The 9946-nt window shown below is 51.3% G+C and overlaps 1 protein-coding gene across 1 annotated transcript; it reads right to left on the bottom strand.

Annotated features, from left to right (window-relative positions):
• Positions 1–271: 271 nt before the first annotated feature.
• Positions 272–8710, bottom strand: PURB (purine rich element binding protein B). The gene has a single exon (XM_038559535.1). The coding sequence runs from the start codon at positions 8693–8695 to the stop codon at positions 7778–7780; it is 918 nt and encodes a 305-aa protein (XP_038415463.1). The 5' UTR covers positions 8696–8710; the 3' UTR covers positions 272–7777.
• Between the last annotated feature and the right edge of the window lie 1236 nt (positions 8711–9946).

Raw genomic sequence — 9946 nt, 5'->3', positions numbered from 1 at the left:
AACAAATGCAGGAAGCAACAAGTGGCCTGTCTGGCACAGGAACCACATCGGGAGACTCGCTTGCAACCCCTACTTCCCTCCAGATCCTCACCACGGAGAACAGGGTCTGGGACTCGTCGGCGACCCACCCACCCACCCCAGAACACGATGGCCCTTGGGTCTTTGCAGGAGGGAACGCACCCGGTTCCAGACCCATGGGGAGCCCAGCAGCCAGCGACTGGCCCTTTCCTCCCCACCTGGTGCCTGAAATCACAGATGCCAGACAAGGTTCTCACTTTTCCGCATACTTTATTTGTTACAAACATACAATTTTAAATATAGACTGTAAAACTCCATTTGCAAAATCTATTGTAGGGAGTGCACACCAGCAGTAAGGATTCTTCAACTTTTTTCTCTGTTTCTGTCAGTTTTGCTAGTTAGTGGTCAACACGGGACCTGCCTGTTGCAGGCCTGTCGGAAGCTTCTGGCCGAGCTCACGTTGCGCTTTTGCAGCGGCCCTACTCGTCTCCATGTCTCTACACTGACTGGCACCCGAGCTTCCGCCTCCAGGCAGTGAGCGCAACAGCCCGTCTACACTCGCTTCTGAACGGTTTCCAGGAAGTGTGATTTCTGAACGGCACTGCACTTCACGGGCTTGTTTGAATAGCCCATGCAGCTGTTAAAGTGCATTCTTCTTTTAAAAAATAAGAGAAATAATCTTTACTCTTTAACCAAGGTACTTAGAAAATGAGCTTTTTTGGTCTCTCAGCAGATATTCCCAAGTTGATCCTATCGCTACAAATTTTAGTGTTCTATATACAAATATTTATAGGGTTACAGGTAGAGGGGACCTTACAAAATGAAAGGTGCAGCTTCTCTTGGAAGCAGTTCTACAAATTCATACACAGGAGTACACATATGGTTTACAACGCACAGGCATGTGGCTATTCAGACACCAAAGACGCCCCCAACCCCCTTAGAAGTACCTAGTTGTCTGTCTACATCAGGAAGCTGTCTCCTGCCATCGAGATTTGGTTTGAAATTATTTAAACGACTTCTGCAGAGTCTCTACTGGCAGGGCATCGGTCCCCACTTTGGAGTGAACCATCTAGTCTACAGAAGCCCCTGACGATTCTGACCGGCGGTGAGGGTTCTTACAGGATAGAAGATGTGCGGTCTACAAAGGTCTAAGGAGACAAACACACTCTGAGAAAGGGTCCTGGAGAAACATTGTCATGAAGGAGCAAAAGGAAGAATAAACCCCCACTAACTGTTCAAAGACACTGATAATCCTAGTTACCATTCAAATCTTGATGATCATCGAGAAAAACCTCAAATACATTCTCCTGCTACCACAATGTATAAAACTAGGCTCTGAAGGGATGCCCTGTACTGTCTTAAAAATCACTTTTTGGACTTTTGCTCCATCTGTTAGCTTCTAGGAATCCAGAGAGCTTTTGTGTGCAGAGGTGACACACGGAGCTGGGAGAAACGGGTTTGTGCTCGTGTCTGAGCGACGTACAAACAAAACTCCAAATCCCTACCACACAAATGTGCTTTGTGATGGAATCCTGTTTTGCAATCATCCTGGGCCTCTCCCTGCACTTGTATGTCCCTGAAAAGGGAATTTATAAAGAAGGAATATTCCACTTGCCCTTCTGTTTCCAACCAGGTATTTTCTGAACTAGCCTGACCCTACGACACGGGGTAAGGCTGGGGATGAATGTCTGCTGTCCGACTTACTCAAGGCAGAGAGACAAACTCGCATCGCCTGCAATCTGCTCGTGTGGAGGGAATGCGAAAGGATCTCTCTCTCTCTCTCTCTCTCTCTCTCTCTCTCTCGGGCGGCCCCACACATCAGCCCCTACAGACAGAATCGGCCCTCTCTCATCCGTGTCAGTGGACATCTCACACGCGAGGCCCATGAGACTTACTCCTAGACTCATGATTTTGCACTAGCCCAAAGTATGGTCATGCTCCTTCACCAAACCATCTGTTAGAATCACCTGGGGGGGGGGGGGTAGACCACGTCTTTGCTTCAAATAAAGCTCTGTCCTCCTGTTAATAGGAGCCCTGCCGAGCAAGGAAAGTACCCAGGCGGCATCTGCAGATACCTTACTGCGGCTTTACTGACCCTGTGCGAATGTCCAACTCGAGGCGCAGGAGTCAGATTCTCAAAGGAAATGGAAAAGGTGGTGAATGGGGTGGTCACACAGATGGCATACTCCCTGTTTCCTCAGGGAGTATAGAATACATTCAAAAAAGTCTTACTTGGATCGAGGGGAATGGGTACCACCTGGGACTTGCCAGAGTCATAAGTCTTCATGATATACCTTTACTATTTTTTTTTCCAAATTGGATTATCATCCTGACAACTGGACATTTATTGAAAGAAGGGTTGAATCCATCAGCACTGAAATTACATTTTAAGACCAAGGGCTGGGGACAGGGACTTTAACCAGCGACCTAGGACATGCACTCACCGTCCCCAAGTGTGAGCTCTTGCAACTGGGGAGGGAAGGTGTTGAAAATCCATGACTTTGCTTTCCTAGATTTAGAAATCGGGGAAATGAAGTTCTAGTTTGCCATTTCCGCCCTCTAGCTGTAATTTCAAAAGCAGGGCGCTGACGTGCACTTTTTAATTTTGTCTATTTTTCTTAAGGTAAATGTGGTTTCTTTTTCTATTTCCTATAAGCTATCCCCCCGGCCCACCCATGTGCCCCACTACCCAGTTTGTTCAAGGAGGGGGAGTAACTGTTTAGGAAGACAGCTCATGGATTTACAGTACTCTAAAACCAACCCTGAAAACTGATCATTTCATCCACTCAGTATAACTTCAGTGCTGTTGTTGACAGGGAAAAAAAAAAAAGTTACCTTAAGGCTTAAGGGAAAGTAACTTATTAATTTGTGAATGCAGCATTATTTACTCTCCCATCGATTGGAAGCTAGCAGAACGCATTCTGGATCAATAATACAAACCTCCTAACATTAGCAAAGATTTCCACTCTTCTTACACAGAACAATATTCAAAAGCAGATTATCTAAGGGAGCCTGAGAAACCATGATCCACATCACACGAAGATCCCATGAATTTCATTATCAAAAAGTGCTTTATCTTTGAGAAATATGTCGGGGTTCAAATGGAAATATACAATGGAAGATCACTCGACACTTTCTCAAGTGAATACAAAGTGGAAAAGGAGCAAGATGATGGGAGGCTCTGCTCTCTGAACAGGCCTCGTGTGTGTGACTTGTAGGGTGGATTACATTAAAATTGTTAAAGAGTTAACAGTGGAATTTTACACCACTCTCTACTCTAAAACCTGAGATTGGACACCAAAGCACTCAACTTTGTTACTTATCAGAGCAATTCTGATCCTTCCTAAAAACAGAAAACTCAATTGAATTGATAAAACCCCAGGGTCAAAACCATGAACTCTCCCCAGGCGGAAAGGAGACGGACCACTCGAGACTCGCGTGCATCAGACACAAAGAGTGGTGCAGTGCGGAAGGCCTAGCTGAGTTACCTTCACACCCGCTAGGGTGCTTCCCTCCTTCCCTCCTACTGATCAAGGCCACGCTATTTGCAAATGAATATCTACTGAGAGATCAGTTGTGCATTGGACAAAGTACCGTAACTGGGTTAAAAATGAAAACAAAATTTACAGTGAAGAATACTTATGTGCATGGCTTACACACTCAAGCTTCTCCCTAAGGCATCCACCTTGAGAGCAAGGCGGACGCCGAGCAATAGTTACCTCTCGATACCTTGTGCAGGTCACTCTACCCTCCAGTAGAGCCGGTCAAGGTCACACGGGACAAAGCATCCTCAGCAACTACGCGCCTGAAGTGTGCAGCCGTTTACAGACCACTCAATATGAGGGCATTATTATAACCAGCCTCTTCTGCCCACAACCCTGCATTTTTCAGATAAGACAGGATAACTGTTTTGTTTTGAGAAATCTGAAGCTTGAGTTTGTATAAAAGACCTGCAATTTACTGTCAGGCGATGGAGGGGACGGAGGGAGCAGGAGGTGCCAGCTGCCTGCCCTGGAAGCCCCTACAGCGGCCGGCAGCAAACCATTGTGGAAAGTGACCTAACAAGTGGCCATGTGCGCGCCATGGCCACAGCCCTTCTGACCGACTACATGCCTCCCACGGCAGCTCAGGGTGTCTGCGTTTCCCGTTTGGTTTCCACTTTGATTTTTTGGTGCCATACAGACTCACGTGGCGCTTTGTGCAGCATATGCACTGAAGGCTTTCCTTGCGGACTAGAAGTGCCACTCTGCTCAAGCGAGAGTGGGCACAATAGAAACCAGAAGGGAATAGCGGGGAACTCGCCACAGAGTTTCGCTCTTTTGATTCTGTTCCTGCAATCTAACTTCTCACATCCGGAACGGCCTGAGAAACACTCTACCAATGATCAGAAAAGGAATTTTCGTTCCCCGCTTCTTAGAAATTGGACTATTTTGAACACGTGATTAGCTGGGATGTTTGCCAAGGTTAAAAAACAAGCCCTAAATCACTGTTCATAGTAGAGGATGAAAACCAGAACAAAAAAATATTTGGATGTTTCCCAGAGTAATGCCATTTTCTGACTGGAATTAACAGATATTCTTTGCTAAGTGCTGTTTATGGACGAGTTCTGAGATACAGCCTCATTAACAGGCCGCATCACACATCAAAAGAGCAGTCTCTGTGCTCGCCGGATTTCTATTGCCCCAGAACAGCGAGTGGATGAGGGTCAGTGAAATGCTACAACTAATCCACACCCTTCTGTCATCTTCCTGCAGTGAGGAGAGAGGCCATGAACCACCCCCTGCAGGAGAAACAAACCTTTGAGATTGGTTAAGACTTAAACCCACCACTATGACGTTTACCACTTAATCTTACATAGGCAGGTCAAAATTTTAATATAAATTACTTTTTCCAACACATAGCTTATGCATTCTTTGCTCCTTTTTTTGGAGGATTCTCAAATTGATATCTAAAGATTTACATATGATATATTACTGTTATATGGTCTAATGACTAAGAAAATTTCTCTGGTAACCAAAGCTGATGCCATATATGGTAGTGTTCTTGGCATATACTCTATACGCCTCAGACCACTTCCACATTCTTTCTATTCAGCTAATTATAGCTTAGTAGCCACTGGTGAAGGATTGTGAAGACCCTGTCATTTCTACAGAATAGAAAGGCAAGGCTAGTTACTGCAATTCAGCCAAACAAAAAGAAAAGAAAAAAAAAAATACACCAACCCCTTCAAAAGGAGAGGTACTGCACCTTTGCAAAATTGAACTGGCTCACTGCAGCTGAGCAACAGAACCACCACTGAAGCAAGAACACGAGTTGGTCTGAACAGGAATTGTACACGGTCTGAAAATGAACAAGTCGCAGCAGTGAAATGAGAGCTGCGACCTGACTTTTCATTGCTGCCTCAAGGTTGGAAACTGCAACAGTTTCTGCAAACCTAACGCTAGCTTCGCGGCGCCCTTACAAAAACAATTTAGGGATTTGTTCTCCGCAGCAAAGAAATCAACACTCAAAACACATAGGTAAATACAGCAGGACATTATTGAAAACAGCTGCCTTGTGGTACAAAATACAGTACGAGTATATACGGATGTCATTAAAACATCAAAAATACTATTGCTCCCATACAATTTAGGAAACATTCTTTGCGACGGAGAAGGTTTTTTAAAAAAAGGAAAAGCTTTAAAAAAAATCTGTTTAAAAAGTCTACTGTGGAGAATGAGAGTAGAGAAATAGTCTGAAAAGGGCACCAATGTGTGTGGCTCTTCCACTTTTTTTTTAAAAAAAATCTAAGATCAACAGTATTCTGAATCATAATCTAATTTTTAAAAAAGCCTAATTTTATGTACAGTTCTTTATCCTCCCTCTCAGCCACGATTCATGAAGATGATCTTTTTCTAGATTACTTATTTCCCAATAAATACAAAAAAGATTGTATAGATTGAATAATACCAAACTCAGATAATAAAGGGTATGCAATAAATTAAACGGCAGCTCAGATAAAGGGCAGGCATGCAGTTTAAAAAAAAAAAAAGAACAAAAAACGAAAAACAAAACAACTAAGATTGTGGAGGTGGGGTTACTTGCCTCCTGGTTGAGAAGGTGTCGCACAGAGAATACCTAAAAACTTTGGAAAGAACGTTAGCTCCCGCTCAATTCAAAGTCGCCTAGGTCTGTGACACTTCTAGGAATACCTTGTGATGGGGTGGGATTAACTTGATTAGTAAAAATCATTTCTACTGAAAATCCATTTAAAATATAGAAGAGGCGATCCTTCAAAACCCCAACTTTTATTCTTGAAAAACAGCTGGATAAACTGGCGAGAACCAGTTTGTTGAAATCTCAAGATGGTATAAAAAAATGCTTCCAGGACATAGTCAGCATTTGCACGTTCACTTCATCTCCATTCAGATGGATTTCAGCTTCCCAAGGGCACACTGCTCAAATCACTCATCCATCATTTGCCAACTTTGATTGGGAGGTACTGAAACAATGGATCGAGTTCTTAAAATTTTACTTTAAAAGAATAGATGATGCTGGAATTCTGGACCTGAGGATCTTTAGTATTGGAACAAATCCAGAGATGGAACTGAAGGTGGGTGAAGACCTCAGTTTTGGTTATTTCCAACTTCTCTGTGAGGATGTACATTCCATTAAAGCTCAGGCTTGTAGCCACACTGTTCCTTTTGTAGGTTATCTTCAAGTTTTACTGTTGAAAATCCAGCCAACCAGTGGCTCAAACAGCCCAATTAGCCATAATTCAGTGGCTAGTGTGAAGCCACTACAGGGACCTGCTCTCATTCACCCCTAAGCCATCTCTTGGTAACGACCTCCGTGTCTGGACACCCAGGGAGGGACTTCAGTGAGCAGCAACTAACCCACTCAAACAGTCCTCCTTGTGCTTGATGTGGGACTTTCGGTGCCTGCCTCAGCAACCCCCCAATGTAAAATTGCTCTCAGCTCCAGAAAAAAACATGGCCAGCTTCCAAAATCCTTTGCTAACAGACTGTAGTTGAAGGACTGACATCTCAATCCACTTGCATCCAGGAAGACAACTCCACAAAGAGACATGGACACTGGTCCAGGTTCCACGTGAAACCATTTTAGACAAAATGGGCCCATTTTGTTGCTATATTCCCCGGTGGCTTCTGGAATTCTTCTTTTGCCCTGTCCGTGGTTATTTAAAGTCGTGCTCCTTTTCAGAAAACCTGTACCCTCAGAAATGGACAAAGGCCAAGGCCTCGGTCTTCTCAGGAATTCCACGGAAACCTAGATCCTAGAGGCTGATTCAATGGAGGTGAAGAGACCCACCCCCCCAGCAGGGAGGTCCTGAGATGTTGTCAGGCCAGGACACCTAGGTGGAACACAGACGCTGCTGTCATGGACCGACCTGGGGAAGGCCAGTGTCCCCCGGGCACGGGCGGCTCTGTCCCCTGCAGGGCTAGCCTGGGTTGGGGTGGTGGTGAAGAACCAACCCAGCTGCAAACTACGGAAGCTGAGACGATTTTGCTCAGGTTGTCTCCTTTCTGCGGCTGCTGTCAGTGCCTTGGAACTTTGCTGCTTTTCTCTAATTGCGACTGTTCTTTTTGTGGTTATTTCTCTTAATTAACTGTATTGTTTTTTAACTGTGTGTTCTCCCGACGGGGCCTCCTTGCTCCGCCTCCACCGGCTCCCTGGGGACGAGCAGGAAGGGGACTCCGCGGCGGCCCCGGGGACAGGGACGGCGGGCGGGGGTGGGGGGGCCCGGCGGGGAAGCGGCGCTTCAATCCTCGTCCACCTCCTCGCCCTCCGACTCGTCCCCGCCGCGGCGCTCATACAGCTTATCGCGCTGCCGTTCCTGGATCTCCTTCATCTCGTCGGCGTACCGGCAGAAGGCGCCCCCGAACTTGCCCCAGGCCTTGAAGGGCACGGTGATGGCGTTCCGGTAGGACGGCTTCACCTCGCTCACGCGCAGGAACACGCCGTACTTGTTGCAACCCACGTCGAAGAAGAATCGCTTGGAGTCCACGGTGATGGACGTGCCCTCCGGGAGCTCCCCGTACAGGCCGCCGCCCGCGCCCCCCGCGCCGCCGCCCGCGCCCCCCGCCAGCTCGTCGTCGTCGCCGCCGTAGTCGTCGATGAGCTTGGCCAGCGCGTCCCGGAACTCGATGAGGCCCTGTGCCGGCAGCGCGATGGTCTGGCCGCTCTGCAGGCCGCCGGGCCCCGGGCCGCCGCCGCCGCGGTTCACCGTCTGGCGGATGCGCAGGAAGCGGCCGCGCTGGTTCTCCTTCAGGTCCAGGTAGTACTTGCGGTTCTCGCGCACCAGGAACTCGCTCTTGAGCGCGCGCCGCGGCCCGCCGCCCTCCTCGGCGCCCGCCGCCGCCGCCGCCACCTGCTCGGGGCTGCTGGGGCCCAGCTGCGCGTAGTGCTCGATGAAGTCGCCCAGGTAGTCGCGGAACTCGGCGGCCACCGCCATGGACAGCGTTAGGCGGCTTTTGGAGCCCCCCGCGCCCACCTCGGCGATCTTCAGGAAGCGGCCCTTGGCGTTCTGTTTCACGTCCAGGTAGAAGCGCTTGTTCTGGATGTCCAGCCGCTTCGAGGCTAGCTCCTGCGTCTCCTGCTCGCCGCCGCGGGCCGCGGGCTGGAAGCCGCCGGGCCCGCCGCCGCCGCCGCGTTCGCTGCCACTATCGCCGTCCGCCATCTTCTCGGCCGCCGCCGCCGCCGCGCCTCGGCCTCCGCCGCCGCCGCCTGCTGCGCTCGCGCCCGCCCTCCGCCCTGCGGCTCGCTCTCCGGGGCCCCCAGCCTCGCCCGCCGGCCGCTCACGCGCTCCCGCCGCTCATCGCCGGCCGCCGCCGCCGCCGCCCCCCATCGCCCCGCGCTCCGCCCCGCCACTTCCGCCGAGCTCGCGCCAGCTTCCGGCGCGCACCCCCTGACGCCACCCGCCCCGCCCAAACGTCCTCGCGGCTGGAAGCGCCGCGCTCGGCGGAGGCGGTGGCGGGGGGGCGCAGGAAGGTGACGTCGCAGCGCGCGGCGCGCTGGGAAGCGGAGAGCGTCCCGGCTGGGAAGGGCGCGGGAGGGTGCGGGCGTGGCGGTGTGCGTGCCTTCGCGGTCGCGGGCCTGCTGGGTGCTAGACTTGTTAACATAAGCGTCCTCCCTCGTAGGCACAGGTGCCTCAGGGCAGCGGGCCACGGACGGGTGAAGCCGGGGCCATCCGTGTTCGGAACAAAGCTGGTCTCGTAGCGTTGCTGGGCAACGGCCCGGAGCGGCGTTGCGCGGCCCGTGGGCGCGGTGACGTCATCGCGCGAGCGGGTGGGCCCCGGGCGGGCGAGGGCCTGTGGGGCCGCGGCACCCCCCAACCCCCGCCGGCCGCCCTGCCTCCCCCGACGCCTTCGGGCTCCGCGGGGCCGCCCGGGACCCTGCCCCCCGTGTGTCTGGGAGCACATGGCGCCTGGGCTTGGCCCCACTTCTGCTTCGGCACCTGTGAACCACGTCCTCCGCTGTTTAATCCCGGGCTGTAGAGTATTCTGGTGCAGGCGGGGAAGCGGGGAATCTAAAGTATTTCCTTCGAGGGGTCAAGTGTCCCGGGACCATGTGTTGGCCACGGACAGACCCCAACAGGTGCCGACGGATGTAGATTATTTTGGGCGGAGGAAACACCAGTTCTCGGATGGCGACAAGCCTGGTTTGTCTGGAGCCCAGGCCCTGCGTGGGGGATGGGGGACACGGGGCGGGGGGCGACCCTTCGTGCAGGCCTTGACCTCCGGGGGGCGTGGAGCTGCGGGCAGGGTTGTGCGGACCTGGGCGCGGCGTGCGTGCCCTGTCCGTGCGGGAGGGGCCCCGGGGGCGCGGCGTGCGTGCCCTGTCCGTCCGGGAAGGCACCCGGGGGCCCGGCGTGCGTGCCCTGTCCGTCCGGGAAGGCACCCGGGGGCCCGGCGTGCGTGCCCTGTCCGTG

The sequence above is a fragment of the Canis lupus genome, chromosome 16 (genome assembly GCF_011100685.1).
Source record: "Canis lupus familiaris isolate Mischka breed German Shepherd chromosome 16, alternate assembly UU_Cfam_GSD_1.0, whole genome shotgun sequence".
Classification (NCBI taxonomy): Eukaryota; Metazoa; Chordata; class Mammalia; order Carnivora; family Canidae; genus Canis; species Canis lupus.
Note: the sequence above shows the minus strand (reverse complement) of the source record. Positions and strands in the feature narration are given on the sequence as shown.

Excerpts from the sequence above, each read along its gene's own strand:
- PURB (XM_038559535.1), bottom strand. The coding sequence starts at position 8,695 with ATGGCGGACGGCGATAGTGGCAGCGAACGCGGCGGCGGCGGCGGGCCC.